This window comes from Phyllostomus discolor, chromosome 4 (assembly GCF_004126475.2).
Source record: "Phyllostomus discolor isolate MPI-MPIP mPhyDis1 chromosome 4, mPhyDis1.pri.v3, whole genome shotgun sequence".
NCBI lineage: Eukaryota > Metazoa > Chordata > Mammalia > Chiroptera > Phyllostomidae > Phyllostomus > Phyllostomus discolor.
Window position 1 is genome coordinate 119,928,244 of NC_040906.2, and position 21,843 is coordinate 119,950,086.

The 21,843-nt window shown below is 41.7% G+C and overlaps 1 protein-coding gene and 2 pseudogenes across 1 annotated transcript in view; 1 reads left to right on the forward strand and 2 right to left on the reverse strand.

Annotated features, from left to right (window-relative positions):
* Window positions 1-6,664, forward strand: part of LOC114494981 (CD2 associated protein) — a 158,717-nt gene extending 152,053 nt beyond the window's left edge. The window contains exon 18 of the mRNA XM_036024200.1: window positions 6,591-6,664. Coding sequence (XP_035880093.1) covers window positions 6,591-6,649 — 59 coding nt within the window. The 3' untranslated portion in view covers window positions 6,650-6,664. The remainder of the gene's footprint in view (window positions 1-6,590) is intronic.
* Window positions 6,665-7,872: 1,208 nt separating this feature from the next.
* On the reverse strand, window positions 7,873-13,568 carry LOC118496642 (annotated as a pseudogene).
* Window positions 13,569-14,113: 545 nt separating this feature from the next.
* Window positions 14,114-18,818, reverse strand: LOC114494982 (annotated as a pseudogene).
* Window positions 18,819-21,843: the final 3,025 nt, after the last annotated feature.

Here is a 21,843-nt window from a genome sequence, read left to right on the forward strand (position 1 = left end):
TCTGGCCTGCAGGAGCTCACAATCTGTTATGAGGCAGATAAGAAACAGAGGGTTGTCACCAGAGGTATTCATTCCTCTCGGCACTTGTGGAGCACACCCCTAACTACTGAGCTCCTACAAAATGCCAGATACTGTTCTAGGCCCTGGAAATATAGCACTAATAAAATTGACTAGATTCCTACCTCCATAATCCTTGGGAAACAAAACTAATCTTTAATATTCCCAAGCATTATCATTTTGATGAGTTACATCAATTAAAAAAATAAGTGGAGCCCTGGCCAGGGGGCTTGGTTGGAGTGTTGTCCTGTACACCGAAAGGTTGCAGGCTCAATTTCCAATCAGGGCACATAACTAAGTTGTAGGTTCGATCCCCGGTCAGAGTGTATATGGGAGGCAACCAATCCATGTTTCTCCCTCATATCCATGTTTCTTTGTAAATATATCCTTGGATGAAGATTACAAAAATCAAATTAAAAAGCATATCTTTGGGTGAGGATTAAACATTTTTCTTAAAGTGGAATATGAGAGCCCTGACCAGTATGGCTCAGTTGCTTGGGCACCCTCCGGCAAAGTGGAAGGTTCAAAGGTCACCAGTTCTATTACCAGTCAGGTCCTTGTCTGGGCGTGTAGGAGAGGAAACCAGTCAATATTTCTCTCTTATGTCAGTGTTTCTCTCCCACTCTTTCTCCTTCCCTTCCCCTCTCTCTAAAAGTAATTTTTTTAGAAGTGGTATATGAGAGAGAATTATTGAAGTGCTGCTTTTGACAGGGTGTTAGGAGTGTCAGTTAAGCTACTTTGACCACAAGTAATAGAAGACCTAACAGTGGCACAAGCCTTAAGAGCATTAATTTTTTTTTAAAGCCCAGAGGTTATTGATCCCAGGGCGGGTTTAGTAATCCAGTGGTGCCATCAAAGCCCAGGCCTTTTCCATCCTTCTCTTTCCCCACCTGCAACACGTTGGCATCTTCCTTAGGCTTGTGGCTTCATGGTGGCAAGACGGCTGCCACAGCTGCAGACATTACCTTCTCTTTCCAGGTTGACAGCCAGAAGGGAGAAAGAAGTAGGGGAAGAGGGGAAGGATAGCCTCTGTTCTAGTGTTGCTCTCTCACTTTATCAGGAAAAAGTCCTCCCTACAAGCTCAATCCTTTCCCAGCTGCCTTCTCCCTAAAACTCACTGAACGCAAATGGTCACCTGTCCACATCTAATTCCGTGACCAGAAAAATGACCACAATTGGTGCAAGACCATTATAAGGGGTCAAATATAGGTGTTTGGAAAGAAAGAGAGAAAATGACCTTGGGTGGGTAAAAGGAGGTGACATTTGAACTCAAACCTAAAGAATGAGGTGACGGTTGCCAAGGGGGCGGGGGTGCGGGTAGGGGAATGAGCATAAAAAATGACGAGGTGGTGTCAGTCCCATGCATTGTGCACCGTGGTGGCACTGGGACAGGGTAGTTGGTTGTGGAAGGTGAGACAGTGGAGGAGACACTTGAGGACAAGGATGAGTGAGCCCAGTGAAGCTCTGAGTAGAGATGGGTGGTGGCCAGTCAGGCTGCAGTAGAGGCCAGCGGAAAAGAAAAGGGGCGTGACCAAATTTCACATTAGGCTACAGCAAGATGACCAAGACAAGGTGGATCTCAACCCTGGTGAGGATGACTTCAGAGAGGAAGATTCAGATTCCAGCATCACAAAATGAGTGAGCAGGCAAACGTGTGCAAAAGGAGTGTACTCGGTTTCACCTCAGGCCTCGGAGGAGACTTTGTTAACAAAGAGACTGTGGGTTGAATCATGACCAAGGACAAGGAGTTTGCTGGCAAACAGAGGTAGGAAGATTGTCCAAGTTATAGGGCACAGCATGCACAGAGGCCTGGAGACTCTAGGGACACAAGGAAACCAGTCAATAAGGCATTGCCTGCCTATAATGTGTAACTCAGGAAGGGACTGGTGACCAGGCTGGAGCCATGCTCACGAGCTCTGTTTATTGGGTTAGTGAAGTGCTTCCCTTATCTTTTGGGTTAGGGAAGTGCTTTCCTTTTTTAAAACTTTATTTTTCAACCATAATTGACATTCAATATTATTTTTATTAGTTTCAGGTTTACAGGATAATGATTAGGCAATTTTATAATTGACAGTGTGATCCCCTGGATAATTCCAGTACCCACCGGACACCACACATAGTTATTAAAATTTTTTTTTCACTTAAAAAATTTTAAGCCATTACTTTTTTCAATCAGTTTACATTTCAGTATTAATCTGTAGTAGTTTCAGATGTGCAGCAAAGTGGTTAGAAAGTCAGGTACTTGATGGAGTGGTCCCCCTTCTGCTTCCAGGACCCACCTGGCCCCGTGCAGTTATCCTGAGACTGTCGACGGCATTCCCTGCACTGCAGTCTGCATTTCTGTGACTCTTCTGTAACCACCAGTCTGTACTGCTTCAACCCTTCACCCAATTCACCCAGTTCCCAAACTCCCTCCCCTCTGACAACTGTCAGTCTAGCTGAGTGTCATTGACGACATTCCCTGTGCTGTGCTTTACATCCCCGTGACTATTTTGTAACTGCCAGTCTGTACTTCTCAGTCCCTCCTTTTTCACCCATCCTCCAAACCCCTCTTTCTTCTGGCTACTGTCAGTCTGTCCTCTGCATGCATGAGTCTGTTTCTGTTTTGTTTGTTTGAAACTTTTGTTATTTAGATTCCACATGTAAGTAAAATCATATGAAATCATATTTCACCTTAAAATAATATATAATAATATTGAATATCAACGGTAATAGAATATTTTTTAAAAAACTTGTTCTAGGTTGTCCTGGCTGGCATAGCTCAGTGGATTGAGCGTGCGCTGCGAACCAGGGTGTCGCAGGTTCGATTCCCAGTCAGGGTACATGCCTGGGTTGCAGGCCATGACCCCCGGCAGCAGCACATTGATGTTTCTCTCTCTCTATCTCCCTCCCTTACCTCTCTAAAAATAAATAAAATAAAATCTTAAAAAAAAAAAAAACTTGTTCTAGGTCACCTAGAATTCAGTTCAAATATCGGCTTTGTTACTACTTGTATGGCCTTGGGAAAGTTCTTAACTACTCTTTGCCTAGTTCACTTATTTACAAAATGAGGAGTAATACTGCTTAATGTTAAGCCTGTGGGTGGTTATGTGGATTAGATATAATTCATGTACAGTGCTTAGCAAGTGCCTGGTATAGATTAAGCTCTGAATAAATGGTAACTATTTTGTTTTTTGAACATTTGGGGAACAGCTTAATACACTGCCACATGACACAATGGAGTGTCATACAGCCATGATGATGAAGGTCATGTGTTTGGGTTTCTGAATAATTTATAATGTGAACATCAGAATTATAATAATAATGCCTATATACATACGAGATCTGTCCAGAAAAAGTCCAACCATTGCTAATATAACAAGAATGGTTTGCACGACATCGATGTAACCTGTCAGCCAAGGAGCATGGACTGGAATGCACATGTGTGAACAATGATGACTTCACTGTACTATCAGTGGGGGTGGTGGATGCCATTGAAAACAGCCTGTGTACTGTGTGGCTGTTGCATTGAAAATGACTGAGTAGAGCAACAAATCTACATCAAATCTTGCGTTAAGCTTGAATATTCCTCTGCAGAAGCTATTTGGGTGATTCAGAAGGCCCGTGATAGGCAGCTCCATCATGACAGCATGCCCCCTCATGCATCATGTCTTGTGCAGAGTTTTTTGGCAAAACATTACATCACCCACGTGACTCAGGACTCAGTGCTCTGTGATTTCTGGCTTTTCCCAAAACTAAAATCACCTTTGAAAGGTGAGATTCATGAAAATGCAACGAGACAGCTGATGGTGACAGGGAGAACTGTATGAGGTCCCATGGTGCCTACTCGGAAGGGGACTGAGGGCGTCATTGTCCTATGTACAATGCTTCTTGTGTCTTCTTCAATAAATGTCTCTGGTTTTCACAGTACACAGCTGGATACCTTTTGGACAGATCTTGTATGTCCATTATGACCACCTTGAGCCTGGTCAACAGGTGCATTTGGCTGCTGAAAGTTGTAACTTCTCAAAACTTTATATATTTCAATATATTCATATATTCTTGTTGATGTTTTTAAGCAGAAGAAGCACATGAAGGCCTTAGTGTCCTGGGCAAAAACAAAACAAAACAAAAAAAACCCATGCAGAGCAGGACCTCCACACAGCTGTGTGAGGAATGGGGCCAGTCGCCCAGGGCCAGACCAGGCCTGCTCTGTGACCTTGAGGACAGGGAGACAGGAATGTGTCACATGAGTTAGGGGACCATCTCATCCAGCTGGGGCAGGCAGAGTGAGAACTGAGAACAAAGGCATGGAGGCTGGTGAGAGCAGGCATGTTCTGGTGCTGCAGGGCTGGGTGTGGAGGTTGAAGGTGGGTTTGGGGTGACAGGACAGGGGTCAGAGGGACCCAGGAGCTTTGGCTCCACCTTGTGGGCAAACGAAGGCTTCAGAGCTACACAGGGGCCCCGGGGGCAGGCAGGGTGCCGCGGCGCCAAGAATCCACCTGCCCCTCCACTGACAGGAATGCCCAGGCTCACAGGAAAGGGCTCCAGGGAAGCGTCCAGTGAATCCTACTTGGGAAGGCCCAGGACACGGGCACTCGGGGCCAGAAGGCAAAAGAGGACAGGCGCTGACTGGACTGTACCCCACACAGGCCACAACTGCCCTGCCCCCGAGACCTGTCGCTCTCTGGCCACGAGGAGCAGGCCACATCCCAAAGTGGACCCAGCTCCTGGTCACTGAGCTGCCGCTGTTCATCCAGCATGTGAGCAAAAAGGACCCCTGCTCCCAGGACCCTTGGCCTTCTGCGCCTGTTCCACCTCCAGGCACCGACGGAGGCCATCAGCTCAGGGCCTGGGGACCAGGAGGAGACTTAGCCCCAGTTTCAGGGCTATCCTGGGCCCCAGGCCTCCACAGACTCGCTCACAGAGCAGGCCACTCACAACGGCCACATCCCAAAGTCGACCCAGCTTCCTGGTCACTGAGCTAACGCTCTGACAGGGACAGGTGCTGTCCTGCTCTTCCCAGAGCAGCGAGCCCCCTTCCAGAAGTGCGCCTTGCATCGATGTCAATTGACCACTCCAGCGGCAGCACCAGGGTGCACAGCCCGGGTCCCGCACAGAGGAGCTGCCCCTCGCTGGCCGGGGCTGTGGCGACCTCATCAGGAGCAGCCCAGCCACCCTGGAGCCTGCTGCTGCCATTTGGGACAGTCACTGTTATCACCAGGTGCTATTCTAACTGCAAAACTTCAACAGACTCAGTTCAATGAGCTGATACCACGTGTTTTCCTCACCCCTCGCTCCCCACTCTGAAATGGTTCTGGAATTTTCATGGATGATTTGCTCAAGAACTTTATTTCTTAGATTGCAAGGCCCATTTAATATGTTAGGAGCTGTGTGCTACTTTTACCCAGAAAAATGCACTGAAAAAATAACCCACATGCTTTTCCAGGAGTTGTTCACCGACTCATTGAGACCTCTGTAGAAGAGCATTTGCTACTGAGCAAAAATGTAGAAGCAATTTTCTTATCATATAATGTTCAACTATTCTTAAAAATTTTTATTGATTTGAGAGAAAGAGAAACATTGATGTGTTGTTTTCTAATGATTGAAACCACAGAAGAAATTAGTTTTGATATATAATTTAAAACTTCCTTTCTTTTTCATATATTCTTTCTTCATGTGAGTTTTCATAAGTTTCCCAGGATATTTCTAAAATACTCTTGAAGATCATTTTTCTAGTATATCAAGAGGCTGAAACTGTGTACACTTTGTGATTTAGAAATTTGATCTAGTGATGTGTTCCTGATGTTTATAAAGTTCCTATTCCTTCCATCTCCTTTGTTCCCCCACAAAAACCAACTAACCAAACAAAAAACATGGATATTTGAATACCAAACAGCAGTGCTCAGAATTATGAAAACTTCAGTAGCATGGAACTGTCTTAAAATACTCTGAAAAGACACAAAAAATATATACCAGGAGCTGTGGAGGGGAAAAGGACTCTGTAAAGAGATAGATAGAACCACAGAAAAATGAACACGAGTGAAAGCAGAGGGATGGTCGGTTTGGTTTTGGGATTTAATGTAACATTTAATTTAAATAAATAGGAAAGAGTAATGTAAAATCCAGATTACCTTATTAAGTAAACTATAATTTGACTTATACTGGAATGCATTTTTGACATTTGTTTTACCAAATTGATTAGGCTCTGGGAGTGCCCAGCCTGGGAAATGCATGATAACTGAATATGGGAAATTGCTTATAAAGGCCAGTACTTATTTCTTTATTTTATCATGTTTAAATTTTTAAAAAACTCAAGTAGTTTTGCCATGGATTTACTGAGTTTTAACCGTTATATTGAACCATTTCATTTAGAGATTTTGACATTTGTCTTAGTCAGAGTGACTCTTTCCTTTAAAGAGTTTCCCTGTATTCTGGGTTATCAGGCAACAGAGAGATTGTTAACATTAGTCAAATACATTGTTTGATTGAAAGCCTCAACAGTAATAAAGACTTTGTTTTTAGGAAAGAACTGGAACGAATACGAAAGCATCTGGAAGAAGAGAAGGCAAAGAGAATTAATCTAGAGGTAATTCATTTCTGCCAGCATTGAGATTGAAGTCAGCATAGAGTGGAGTGTTGTTTCCAGCCCAGCGGGGTGATGGTCCCACCACAAGTAATGCTGTCCTGCTTCAGCTGCAGTGCTCCCTGCTACCTGGTAGCCATTTAGTTGCTCTCTTGTTGACACTCTGTCCCATTCCATTCAGTGGTGGAGGCCTTGTTTTTTGAGCGCTGCCTCTCATTGGCAGTGCATGAGGCACATGAATAAACCAAACACAGTTCTTACCTCTTAATAGAACCTAGTTCTAGATTTTTGCTTTCAGCACTTCATTAAAAAATATTCTTTATATAAGATAAAGCATGCTCCAAAATATAAATGTTACCAAATTTTGGGTTGAATAATGTCACACTATGATTGTCCCAATTTATTTTTCTATACCATGACAAAAACAAAATACATATCTTTGAAATGTTCTAACTATTTAAATGAAATACTGTCTGTAATACAAACTTATTTTTCAAAATTTACATCAGCCCTGGCTAGTGTAGCTCAGTGGATTGAGCACCAGCCTGTGAAACAAAGGGTTGCTGGTTCCATTCTCAGTTAGGTCACATGCCTGGGTTTCGGGCCAGGTCCGTACTAGGGGGTGTGCGAGAGCTAACCATACATTGATATCTCTTTCCTTCTTCTACTCCCTCCCTTCCCCTTTCTCTAAAAATAGATAAATAAAATCTTTTTAAAAACTTTTACATCCCTGGCTGGCATAGCTCAGTGGATTGAGCACGGACTGCAAACCAGACATTGCAGGTTCGATTCCCAGTCAGAGCACATGCCTAGGTTGCAGGCCATGGCTCCCAGCAACCGCACATTGATGTTTCTCTCCCTCTCTCTTTCTCTCTCCCTTCTCTCTCTAAAAATGAATAAATAAAATCTTTAAAAAACAAAATAAAACCTTTTACATCAATAATAGGCCAACACATGTATTAAATACCCTCTTAGTATAAATAGGCAATACTAATGACCATAATGCTTAAACTTAATACCTGTCAATTCACATACAGCATAATAATCAGTCCATCTAAGCTAGTGATACTTAAAAAAACATGGTTAGTCACTCTGTCCTGTTTTAGCAGAATATCCTGTTATTCTTATCACCTGAATACCAATTCCATTATTTCCTATCCTTTTCCAAACTCCCTGTCCCAGGCTGGGGCAGCCCTCCCCGTGTGGGAGTGTAGAAGCCGCCCAGAGCCTGCCGGTCCTGTCCTTTCGGTTCCTTCTTCCCCATCTTTCCTAAGTTTGAAAAGCCTAGAGGGATCTCTGTTTAACCTTGTTTTCAAAATTTTGCCAGTCTTCTTCGTTTTTCTGCCTTTTCATCTTCCTTCAACTGTCTGCCAAAAATATTCAACTTAAATAAATGTAAATCTCTTTCTTGAAATCTGGAGATTTCATCAGCAGCTGTTTTCCTTTTTTTCTGCCTTTTCTGTCCTTTCCCTTATTTCCTTTTCAAGCCTTAAAAATTCTTCTTTCTTTTGCTGGGTGTAATTGTCTAGCAGTAATTTCACTTTAAACTGGCATTGGTATTCTTTCTGCCACCGCCTTTTCTCTTTCTCTTCCTCTTTGTTTCACTGGGAAGCATATTTAATTGATACTTCTGTACCTTTCTGTTTTTTCCAAGCTTCCACTGCCAATTTCTTCTGCTTCTTTTGCCCCCCTTTTTGCTTTTGATTATTTTCTTGTTTATCATGAAAAAGCATAGATATGTTCTCTGCCTTTTTCTTTAACTGGAAAATTTCCTCTTTTTTTTTTTTTTTGCTGATTTTTAGTTTTCCAATTCTGAATAGACTTTTTTGCTGTTCTTTCTTCTAGTGCCAGGAATTTTTTATACCATCTCTTATGCTGTTGAATTTCATCCTGTGTTCCTGCAGAAAGGTGTTCTAGAACTTCCCCTGTAAACACAGGCTTCCCTTTATGTTTGTTTCGCACCTTTACAAAGTTCTGGTGATCAAAGTCATCCCAGCCCCTTTGTCACCCTCCCGTTTCCTGAAGGAGTTTTTCAAAATCTACCACTTCTGGAAGAGAATTTGGTGTTACGTTGTCTACAGGAACTTTACATGCTGTTGGTCTGAAAGCTCTTTCTGTTTCTGAACTATCCAAAGCCCATGTGTCAATTTTTGTTTAATTTCTTAATGTTTTTGTAATTTTTAATTTTAAGTATTTTGTATTGATTATGCTATTACACTTTTCCTAAATTTTCCCCTTTTATACCCCCTCCACCCTGCACCCCCCAACCCTCCAGCATTCTCCCTAAAACTTAGTTCATGTCCATAGGTTGTGCATGTAAGTTCTTTGAGTTCTCTGCTTCCTATACCCCTTTTTATCTCTCCCCAACTCATTTTATGCCTACTAATTATGCTTCTTCTTCCCTGTACCTTTCCCACACTATTCCTTCCTTCCCCCTCCTCACTGAAATCCCTCCATGTGATCTACATTTCTCTGATTCCATTCCTGTTCTGGTTGTTTGCTTAGTTTTTGTTTTGGTTGTTTTTCTTTTCTTTTCAGCTCATTTGTTGATAGTTGTGAGTTTGTTGTCATTTTACTGTTCATATTTTTGATCTTCCTTTTCTTAGATAAGTCCGTTTACATTTCATGTAATAAGGTCTTGGTGATGATGAACTCCTTTAACTTGACCTTATCTGGGAAGCACTTTATCTGCCCTTCCATTCTAAATGAAAGCTTTGCTGGATAGAGTCATCTTAGATGTGGGCCCTTGCCTTTCATGACTCCAAATACTTCCTTCTAGCTCCTTCTTGCCTGCAAGGTTTATTTTGAGAAATCAGCTGATAGTCTAATGGGAACTCCTTTGTAGGTAACTGTCCGTTTATCTCTTGCTGCTTTTAAGATTCTCTCCTTGTCTTTAATCTTGGGTAACTTAATGATGATGTGGCTTGGTGTGTTCCTCCTTGGGTCCAACTTCTTTGGGACTCTCTGGGCTTCCTGGGCTTCCTGAAGGCCTATTTCTTTCACCAGGTTGGGGAAGTTCTCCTTCATTATTTGTTCAAATAAGTTTTCAATTTCTTGCTGTCGTTCTTCTGTCACCCCTATAATTCAGATATTGGAACGTTTCAGGCTGTCCCAGAGGTTCGTAAGTCTCTCTTCACTTTTTTGAATTCTTCTTTCTTCATTCTGTTCCAGTTGGATGTTTATTTTCCCCCTTTGTTCCAAATCATTGCTTTGAATCCTGGTTTCCTTCCTATCACTGTTGGTTCCCTGAATATTTTGCTTTATTTTATTTTGGGTATCTTTCATTTGTTTTTTCATTTTTCAACCGAGCTCAATCAGTTCTGTGAGCATTTTGATTACCAGGGCTTTAAATTCTCCATCAGATAGGTTGGTTATCTCCTCATCACTTAGCTCTCTTTCTGGAGTTTTGCTCTGTTCTTTCATTTGGGCTGTATTTCTTTATCTTCGGGCACCTGATATATTGTAAAAGGGCAGGGCCTTAGGCATTCATCCAGGCAGGGCAACCCTCCTTGATGTGCTGTGGCGCTGCCTATGTGGGAGGGGCCAGAGAGGGAACATTGCAGCTCATCTCTAGCTCACTTTTCAACAAACTCTCCTGTGAGACTGGGAGTTTCTCCCACCGCGGTGACCACCATAGTCCACAGTCAGCTCTGAGTCCCAGTTTTGCCTTCAGCCAGCCCCACCTGCACAATCCACTGCCTGTCGTGGTTACTTACCATCTGGTTGTTCTGGTTGACTTTTGCCTGAATTCCTTGGTTGTTGGAGTTTCATGCAGTTTGATTTTCTGGCACTTCTGGTTGTTTATTGATCTGAAACTGGTTGTTATCCTCCTTTTGGTTGTGCAAGAAAGTGAAGGGTTTCTACCTATGCCTCCATCTTGGCCAGAACTCTGTTTATTTTTAATTTTAAAATATATTTTATTGATTTTCCCCTTAAAATTGTCCCAGTGTTTACCCCTTTGCTCTTCTCTGCCCGGTACCCCTATTCCCTCCAGTAATCCCTTCCCTTAGTTCATGTCCATGGATCATGCATATAAGTTCTTTGACTACATTTCCTATACTGTTCTTAACACCCCCCCACCCCCATCTATTTTATACCTACCAATTTGCACTTCTTAATCCCTGCACCTTTTCCTCCATTCTCTCCATTCCCCCTCCTAACTGATAACCCCCCAAATGGTCTCCATACCTATGATTCTGTTCCTGTTCTGCCTGGTTGCTTAGTTTGTTTTTTAGATTCCGTTTTTGATAGTTGTACATTTGTTGCCATTTTAATAATCATAGTTCTGATCTTCTTTTTCTTAAATAAGTCCCGTTAACATTTCATATAATAATGGCTTGGTGATGATGAACTCCTTCAGTTTTATCTTGTCTAGGAAGCACTTTATCTACCCTTCAATTCTAAATGATAACTTAACTGCATAGAGTAACTTAGGTTGTAGGTCTTTGCTTTTCATCACTGTGAGTATTTCTTACCAGTCCCTTCTTGCCTGCAAAGTATCTTTTGAGATATCAGCTGACAGTCTTATGGGAACTCCTTTGTAACTCTGCTTTTCTCTTGCTGTTTTTAATTTTGTTTCCTTATCTTTGGCATTTTAATTATGATGTCTCTTGGTGTGGTCCTCTTTGGGTCCAACTTGTTTGGGACTCTCTGTGCTTCCTGGACTTGTATGCCTATCTCCTTCACCAAATTAGAAAAGTTTTCTTTCATTATTTTTTCAAATAAGTTTTTTTCATTTTTAAAATATATTTTATTAATTATGCTATTACAGTTGTCCCATTCCCCCCCTCTTTTATTCTCCTCCACCCTGTGCACTCTCTCTCACTTGCATTCCCCTCTCTTTAGTCCATGTTCATGGGTCACCCATATAAGTTTTTTGGCTTCTACATTTCCTATACTATTCTTAACTTCCCCCTGTCTATTTTCTACCTACCATTTATGCTACTTATTCTCTGTACCTTTTCATCCTTTCTCCCCTTCCTTCTCCTCCATTGATAACCCTCCATGTGATCTCCATTTCTATGATTCTGTTTCTGTTCTAATTGTTTGCATAGTTTGTTTTTGTTTAGATTTGTTGTTGATAATTGTGATTTTTTTGTCATTTTACTGTTCATATTTTTTATCCTCTTTTTCTTAGATAAGTCCCTTTAACATTCCAGGTAATAAGGGCTTGGTGATGATGAACTCCTTTAATTTGACCTTATCTGGGAAGCATTTAATCTGCTCTTCCATTCTAAATGATAGCCTTGCTGGATAGAGTCATCTTGGATGTGGGTCCTTGCTTTTCATGACTTGGAATACTTCTTCCCAGCCCCTTCTTGCCTGCAAGGTTTCTTTTGAGAAATCAGCTGATAGTCTGATGGGAACTCCTTTGTATGTAACTCTCTCCTTTTCTCTTGCTGCTTTTAAGATTCTCTCCTTATCTTTCATCTTGGTTAATGTAATTATGATGTGCCTTGGTGTGTTCTTCCTTGGGTCCCACTTCTTTGGGAGTCTCTGAGCTTCCTGAACTTCCCAGAAGTCTATTTCCTTTGTCAGATTGGGGAAGTTCTCCTTCATTACTTGTTCAAATAAGTTTTCAATTTCTTGGTCTTCCTCTTCCTCTGGCACTCCTATGATTCAGATGTTGGAATATTTGAAGTTATCCCAGAGGTTCCTAAGCCTCTCTTCATTTGTTTGAATTCTTGTTTCTTCATCTTGTTCCAGTTGAATGTTTATTTCTTCCTTCTGGTCCAAACTGTTGATTTGAGTCCCAGTTTCCTTCCTGTCACTGTAGGTTCCCTGTATATTTTCCTTTATTTCACTTTGTATAAACTTCACTTTTCTCTGTATTTTGTGACAATACTCAACCAATTCTGTGAGCATTCTGATTACTAGTGTTTTGAATTGTGCATCTGATAGATGGGCTAGCTCTTCATCACTTAGTTGTATTTTTTTCTGGAGGTTTGATCTGTTCTTTCATTTGGGCCATTTTTTTTTTGTCTTGGTACACCTGTTACATAGTAAGGGGCAGAGCCTGAGGTATTCACCAGGGCAGCACAATCCACATGGCTGCCTTGCATTGCTGTATGTGGGGGAGGGGTCCGAGAGGTAACAATGCCACTTGCTCAGCTCTCCACCAGCTGCTTCCACCACTACCCACAAGTAAATTGGGCTCTTCTGGTGCTGATTCCCAGGCAGGTGGTTTTGTGTACATTCTAGGACCTTGTGAGCCACTCCAATGAACTCTCCTGTGAGGCTGGGAGCTTTTCCTGCCACCACAACCCCCACTGATTTTTTTCAGCCAGAGGTTTTGAGGCTATATTTTCCTGCACTGGAAACCTGGGTTTTAAGTTCTGTCTCGCTCCCCAGTTGTTCCTCCTGGTTTATGTACACACAAATGTGGGATTTCCTGCTCCACCTGATCTGCCAGCTGCTGTCTTGCAATGTGTCCTCTCCACTTTGGGCCCATCTCCACCCCCTCCTATGGGTCTGGATGCATGCTTCTTCTTTAACTCCTTGGTTGTCGGACTTCCATACAGTTCGGTTTTCTGGCAGTTCTGGTTATTTTTTGTTTTTAAATTTGTTGTCCTTCTTTTTGTTGTGTGAGGAGGCACAGTGTGTCTACCTATGCCTCCATCTTGGCTGGAAATCTTTCAAATAAGTTTTCAATTTCTTGCTCTTCCTCATTTCCTTCCAGCACCCCTATGATTTAGATGTTGGTACCTTTTTAAATGTCCCAGAGGCTCCTTATTCTATTCTCTTTTTTAAAATTCTTTTTCTTCTTGCTGTTCTGATTGAGTGCTTTTTTCTTCTTTATGTTCTAAATCACTGATTTGAATCTCAGCTTCATCCCCTCCACTGTTGGTTCCCTGTGGGTTTTTCCTTATTTCACTTAGTGCATCCTTTATTTCTGCCTGGGTCTTTTTTATGCTGTTGCCTAATACCCAGTGATTTCTTTGAGCATCCTGATAATCACTGTTTTCAACTGTGCATCTAATAGGTTACTTATCTCCATTTCATTTAGTTCTTTTCCTGAAGTTTCTATCTTTTCATTCATTTGGGCCATATTTCTTTGTCTCCTCAATTTGGCAGCCTCCCTGTATTTGTTTCTGTGTATTAGATAGAGCTACTTTGACTCCCTGTCTCAGTAGTGTGGACTATTGTAGAAGAGGCACCCATGTGGCCCTGGCAGGTATAGCTCAGTGGATTGAGCACAGGCCTATGAACCAAAGTGTCACTGGTTTGATTCCCAGTCAGGGCACATATCCGGTTTGCAGGCCATGTCCCCAGTAGTGGTGCATGAGAGGCAACCACACATTGATGTTTCACTCCCCTCTTCCTCCCTCCCTTCCCCTCTCTCTAAAAATAAATAAATAGAGACTTTTATAAATAACAATGTTATTTATTTTATTTTTCTTTATGTATTTTTAATCTCACCCCCTTACCCTCTCTCTATTTATTTATTTATAAATAAATAAATAAATAAGTAAGTAAATAAATATTTTTTAAAAAAGAAAAGGCACCCATCGGTATGAATGTGGCTTTAAATCCTTGGCTGTCTTATTTCCATACAGCTCGATTTTCCAATGAATCTGGGTGATGTTTATTTTGTAGTTGAGCTGTAATCTGTAGTTGTGCGTAGAGGTGAAGTATGTTTACCTACTCCTCTATCTTGGCCAGAATTCTCTTAATCTGCCCACGGCCAGCCGGGTGATCTGGGCTGTGGCCCCTCACACACTCTGTACCACAGCACAGCCTCAATTTTTCTTGATATGTCATGCAACTCTGTATGAGTTGTTTTGTCTTCTTTAATAGACTCTTCATACATCAACCTCTGCTGTTTCTTGAGGTGTTAATTGTATTTTCAATTTCCCCCATCATTTCTCTGAACTTTTCTATAAAATTAGCTGTAGGCTTCACATCTCTTAGCTGATGCTGAAGCTTCTTTACATTGTTATGTATTTTAGCCAATTGTGGGGTTTTTGCTCTTTCTGTTTTCCTGTTGTTAATTAATTTATTTTCCTTTTCTTTTTCAGCATACTATTCTCAATCCTGAGGTCACTTTTTTGGTTGTGGAGATGAGATGACTGTGTTTATCTCTTCTTATGTTAATAACTTGATTTTTAAATTTTTCTGCTGTGTATATGAATTCTGCTTTCTTGGTGCAACTTTCTATTTCTAGTTTTGAAACTGAAAAGGACAAATTCCACCTGAAGCATCAAAACAGTGATCACTCTATTGCAGGGCTGGTGCTGTTCCCATGCAGGTCCCGGTCCTGGTGGCTCCTCCGCCACCACAACTGTTGCCAGGGAGTCATCTTTCCTTGCAGAGCCACTCAGGCTCCATAACAACCCTGTCCTGTGTTGGGCTCGGAGCCCCTGGCTCTGCAGACAATTCTCTGTGCTGCCCTGCTCCACAGAAATGTAGGACCAGCCATCAACACTGTTTTTTCTTAAGCTGTAGTTGTATTTTCATGAATTCCTTTTTCTTTCTCTTCTTTTGCTTGGGGCAAACTTGCTGTTTTGGGTGGCAGTAGCAGTAAATGGATTGAGGCAGGATATTTAGAAGCTAGGAAAATTCCCAGGGAAGTGGAATGGGGAAACTCAGGCAAGAAAATAAAAGAAAGCCAAACAGTTTGAGTAACTCAGCCAGCTGGTGCATCTCAAGAACTTATCTCCCCTGACCAAGGACACTTGAGAGTGAATGGTTTATACCTCTCCTCCTTAACCAAGAATACACCACTGAAATCTACCTGGTCTGGAAATAGAGAACAGAGACCCAATATTATTTGTGTCAAGTAAAGCCAAGTAGTACCACACAGCCTCATGCTGTTGCAGAACAGTTAGTGAGGTTCTGTTGCTCACCGCCTAGAGGCATAACTCTGAAGACAAGAGTTTGGTGAAAAGGAAAAGGGTTGTTTATTTAAAGGTTATACAGTTTTAGAATGGTGGTAGGTTTCTGCCTTAGGGCCCTGTTCCCTTTAAAACACACAAAGACAGACAGCCCTACCACCCTATGCCAGTTGAAGAATGTGCCTGAAATCCCTTTTCCCACTCCTAAAAGTACCACCCTTTATGTAATGCAGGTAACTACAGCAGGATTATCCAGGCAGCTTGGCTGTTTTCCAGTTGCTGTTCAGTTAGTGCTACCATTTTCTGTGTGGAATGGGTACAGGGGCTTGGGGCTCAGCCACGTGGTCTCTGGGAAACCTGCCAGTCTCAGGAACTCAGCCTCCCTGCAGCAGACCAGGCTAGCCAAGGGAGGGAAAAGAGAGTGTGCACCTCTATACCTTCTGTTTTAAAGTCTCTGCCTAGAAATCCCTGCACGACAGATCCGCCATGTTTGCCTTTGCCTCTGTTTTGCACAATGGGTCAGAAGTCTTGAACCATGCATGCTGTGTACAAATCCCTCCTGCTGAGTCAGGAGCTGCACAGTGGCTTCCGGCAGACTCCCTCCTCCAGCAGCCCCTCCCTTCACAGGGAGGGCAGCAAGGTGCTTCTAATCTTAAATTCCACCTTGGGGTTTTCTCCCTGCCCCCTGCCTTCTCTCAAGATTTGGCCTGACACCTGTGTTACACAAGGACAGAAGAAGTCAGTTAAACAAATAACAAAAGCCCTATTAAAATCCAGACAAACTCAAGATAAAAATAAAACAGTTCAACAGACCAAAGAATATTCCCCAAAACCCCTATGCACTCATTTTGATTTATCAGCATAGTTAAAAATGCACCTGGAAAGCTAATGAATATTCTGCTAAAATCCTCCCTTAAAATTTTCACCCACAGGAAAAGGATAAACTCTCAGAACAAAGACACGGTACGTGGGCTTGCTCTAGAGCTCACTCCTGGCCCTTCCAATGCATGAACTTTTTATTTCTCCCTAAATTCTAAGGGTCATAAGGAGACTTGCAGCCAGGGAAGCAGTGAGCAGCAGCAGCTCCCCGTGGGGTTACTCCTGATCCTGTCTCCAGGGCCCCCTTTTTTCTCTGACTTCCAGGGGAGCTAAAAGTGGCCTTTTTTTTTTTTGGCTCACTCCTTTCCCATAACTTTTCTAGGGAGCCAAAGCAGCCCCACCTAAGCTCTCTCCTGTTACTTCTTCCACCCTAAGTCTTCCCTTCGTTTCACAGTTCTCCGCCTTAATAAACATATGCTCAAAATCACCTAGACTTGTGTTGTGAAATCTTTCCTACATGCAGCGAGGAACCCACACACTGCAGGCCAGCCAGAGGCAGACCCACTGTGGGCCTGGCGCCTGTCTGGCAACAGGACGGCAACAGATTTGCTGACTGGGATTTCTCACTGAGAGCTTACTTTGCAACATAATGTTCATCTTCAACCTGCTGGTGACTGACAACTTGACTCATTTTGTTTAATCTTTCTTGACATTTTTTCCATCCTTACTGGCTTCATTTGTAGTCTTCTTTTCTACACATGTCACAGAAAGCGTGTCCTGCCCTTTTTGAGAGACTTTTTCCTTCTGTATTTACTTTATTCTCTTCCCTGTTTTTACCTTGCCTCGTTGCTTAGGCATTTCTTTTGTCAGCTCTGTGAAACAGAGAGAATGTGGACTTGCCATTAAAAAACTCGAGCTCCTCTTCTTATATTCATGACTTTCAATTCTAAACCACGTGTCAGTTAGAGCTGACACTTTCTGTACATTATCTCATGGGACACATGTAACCACTTGTATGGATTATTCTTCCCATTTTAAGGGTGAGGAAACAAGTTTAGATTGATTAAGTCACCAGTGGGGCTGAAATTTTATAAAAAGATTTTATTTATTTATTTTTAGAGAGAGGGGATGAAGGGAGAAAGAGAGAGAGAGAAACATCATCGTGAGAAACATCAATTGGTTGCCTCTTGTACCCACCCCAACTGAGATTGAACCCGCAAGCCACGCATGTGCCCTGACTGGGAATTGAACTTGAGACCTTTGGCTTTGTGGGACAATTCTCAATCACTGAGCCACACTAGTCAGGGTGGAGCTGAAATTTTTATCACAATCAGCCAGACTTTAGAACCTTTGTTTTTAGGGACTAATTTATACCCTTTGAACTTAAGGAAGTCACTTAACCTTATTTAATTTTTATTGCTGAGGTGTTATATGTGAAGGTATTTGGTGAATTATTGAAACTCCATATTTAATTTTATATGATATATCATTTCACTGGCCTTTCCCTTCTTTCCATGAAAATACTACATTTTTTTCTCTTATTCATAAAACAAAGAACAGTTTCCTTTCGGGTCCAGCTGTGCTCTACATCTCCCGTAGTTTTCTCTTTTCATTTGGGGTCCACAACTGTAAACCTAGTTTTGCCTACCCTTGTATAATCATTAAGTCCCCTGTTATTTTAATACTCACCTCAAAGACTGCCTTTCTCTGTTATAACTTACTCCACTTTTCAGATATCTGGACACTTTCCCCAAATAATTCATGTTTCAAAAATAATACTGACCAAGTCTCTTTTCTTAAAATGCTTCAGCATGATCTGGTTTCTACTTGTCCTCTGCCCTCGGGTCTGAGGCTCCCCGCCTCTTGCTTTATGTTCTAGCCAGAGTCAGAGTTCTTCCAGCCCTCAAATGCATTGTGTCTCCTTCCATGTCTTCCCCCATCTTTGCCTGGCTAGCTTCTTCTCATCCCTTGTACAAGAGCTTAGATATGAAGCTCTCATGCAAAGGACGAGCCCTTCCTGACCCTCCAAATCACATTAGGTACCTTTATTGTGTGTTTTCACGGCACATTTGACTTTAGCTGTCAACATTTTTCACATTAAGATGGTAATGCTAGGGGGTATTTTGTATCTTGCTTCCCAGTAATTGTCCTCACTTTTTGCTCAAGTAAACTCATAAAATTCTCTTTTAAAAATGTTAATGTTTGTTTAATTGCTTGTTTCCCCCATGGGAACACATAAAAGAGAACTGGCATATGCACTTAATTTTGTATTTCTAGTGCCCACACTGGGAGACCCAGCCCATGAGGTTCAAAAGAGGTTATGTGACTGACTCACTCATCCTATAGTAGGAAAATCACATGGAGTTTTTCTTTGTCCAGATTGTTTTTCAGACTTTTATGCTGATATGTCTTACAGCTCTTCTCCATGTCCATCTGTTCAGTCGCCAGAGTGTGCTGGGGAGTCGCCGGCCAAGATAGAGCTCTTCCTTTTCTTCACAAGCCCGATGCAGAAAGTTCACCCTCCAGTAGCCCCTTGGCTCCATCAGACCTGGACCTCAGCCTAGACATGGGCTTCATCACTCAGCCAGTGCCTGACAAGGTATGTGCTGCTCAGGGGCCAGGCTCTGCACGTGATCTGCAGGGTTAGGTGTTGTCTTGTGGTCCTTATCAGCGACTTCCCTTTCTGCATTTTGCCAGCCAGATCATCACAGAGGGCTCTCATGTCAGGTCGGGGTTTCTGTGCTGACCACTGCTGTACAAACTTCCTTACTGCCATTCTCCAAGACAGAACACAGAACAGAACATTTGACAAATAGAACCCTCACTTAGCCCTCTAGAGTGTTGTCTTTCACATTGAGCTGTCCTTTTCCTCCAAGGCATCTGAGACATTGGAGTATCACCAGTCATTTGGTTGGGACTGTATAATGCTTTGTCCTGGATGCCCATGGACTTCTTCAAAACCACAATGAAGAAGTGAGGATCAAAGTAAACATAAGACATTCTGTGAATAATAATAAAAGAAAAAGGGGTGGTTAATAACAGATAGTTGCTTGTGACTACAGCCAGTGTGCAGAGGTCACAAAGCAGTCCTCCTGCTCCTGACGTAATCGGAGCTTGAAGAGCTCACATTCCTGTGTTAGGTGCTCCGAAGTCCTGGTAAAGGCACGTGCAAAGGACCCTGTCAGCAGAACAAAGAAGTCCTTGTTAGTCCCCCTGAAATACAAACCTAATACATTAGATTTTCGAAACCAAATCTATCTCCTCATTGTCAACAAATATGCTTCTCCCCTGCTCTTGTCTGATCCTTGTCAAAGCAAAAATTGCACTGGACAAAGTTAAACAGTCAAGGAAGACTTTATTTAAGGCCATTTCAATACAGATAGCCAGAACTTAGTCTGAACTCAACTCCACTGACACAAAGAGGGGAAGGGTTTTTAAGTGCAGAGGTGAGCCAGTGAAGTACTGGAGGGTGTTGGCGAGGAGGCTCATCAGTGGGTTGTGTCTTGCATGCAGGGTTGCTCCTTAATTTTCAAATGTTTTTCTCTGTGATTAGACCATCTGTGCTTGCTAATCAGTACCCGAGGAAGTTAGACTGCCATCCTCCTCCAGAGACTGGGAGATAGGGACACTGCCTTCCTTCATAATTACATTTCAATGGGATGGCTCCCAGGTCCTTGAGAAAGACATTCTTGGGTTGTAAAACTGGCAAGAGATTTTAAAAAAGATTTATATCTCAAAGGGGCAGGGAAAGATTTTACGATGGAAAGTTTTCTTCAGTAAATGCTTTAAGGAAGGGAAGGTAGGGCCTAGACTCAGGAAGAAGCCTAGTCAAACTGGGAGAACTATTAAGGCCTTCTTCATCACCCCCAATCCAGCATCTTCCACAAAGCCTTTATTTATTTTTTATTGTGGACACTATTACAGATACCCCCTCTCCCCCTCTTTGTGCCCCTCTGCCCAGCTCTTGCTCCCTCCCTTTACCACACTGCTGTCTGAGCCCATGGACTATGCATATATGTTCCTTGGCTAATCTCTTCCAGTCCCCCCACCCCTCTCCCCTCCAAGATCTGTCAGTCTGTTCCGTGTATCCATGCCCCTGGGTTTATTTTGTCAGTATATTTTGTTCATTAGATTCCACATATGAGCGAGATCATATGGATTGGAAGAATTAACATCATTAGAAGGTCCATGCTACCCGAAACAATGGATAGATTCAATGCAATTTCTGTTGAAATATCAATGGCATATTTTACAGATCTAGAACAGATATTTAAAGAATTTATATGGAACCAAAAAAAGACACCAAATAGCCTCAGCAATCTTGAGAAACAAGAACAAAGTTAGAGAGATCACAATACTGGCTATCAAACTATACTTCAAAGTCATTGTAATCAAAACAGCCTGGTACTGGCACAAGAACAGGCATATACATCAATGGAACAGAATAGAGAACTCAGAAGTCAACCCACAACTTTATGGTCAATTAATATTTGACAAAGGAGAAAAATGCATACAATGGAGTAAAAACAGATTCTTTGATAAATGGCGTTTGGAAAATTGGACTGATAAGTGCAAAAAAAAGAAAAGAAAATAGACCACCAATTTACACGACACACAAAGCCTTTTTACAATCAGTGAAAGGGAGAATATGCAGGTTTCCTGACTTCCCATTTAATCTATATAAAACTGTAAATGATAAAGAAATAGGACCTGATAATTTTAACTTATTGTTTGAACATATTCAAGGGATAGTTGCATTTTCTGAGCTGCACTTAGTACATCATTGCTATCCAATAATATATATGTTAATTCTGACCTGGCTGGTGTGGCTCAGTGTATTGAGTGCTGGTCTCTCAACCAAAAGGTCACCAGTTCAATTCCTGGTCAGGGCACATGCCTGGGTTGTGCGCCAGGTCCCAAGTTGGGAGCATGTGAAAGGCAACTGATCAATGTTTCTCTTGCTCCCTTCCCCTCTCTCTAAAAATGAATAAATTAAATTATATATATATATATGAATTCTAAATCCAAAGTCAAAATTAATCAGTGGCTGCTTTCTCTTCCATAGGAAGTACTAGAAACAGCTTTGATTAGATATCAGGAAAGCTGAGTTTTAATTTCAACCTTGTTAGTCCCCCATTTTTCTGACTTTCTGATACATATTGACAGTTGGGATACTTAGTGAACCTGATACCAGAACCTGATAATTTTTAACACCAACAAGAAAATAGTGTCCAGTAATAATCATAAAGTGAAACAAATAATAACTTTGATCCTTTGGTTAGTCTGATATAATATCATGTAATAATATGTAATTTAAATATATTATTATGTAAATCATTTTAAGTAATTAAAAGTAAACTTTAATAAAACTAAAATGTCTACAAAAGAAATAGAATAACTACTAAATTGTACCACTCATGTAATGTTTTTTCCTTGATTCATTCTTTAGTTTTAAGATAATGAATAAAAATAAATTTCACGTTAAATATATTATCCAAATTCAGTAAAGCAGTTCAAGTGTAAACTAAATCTGTACTTACCAAACAAAAAGTATTGCATTTTGCTGTT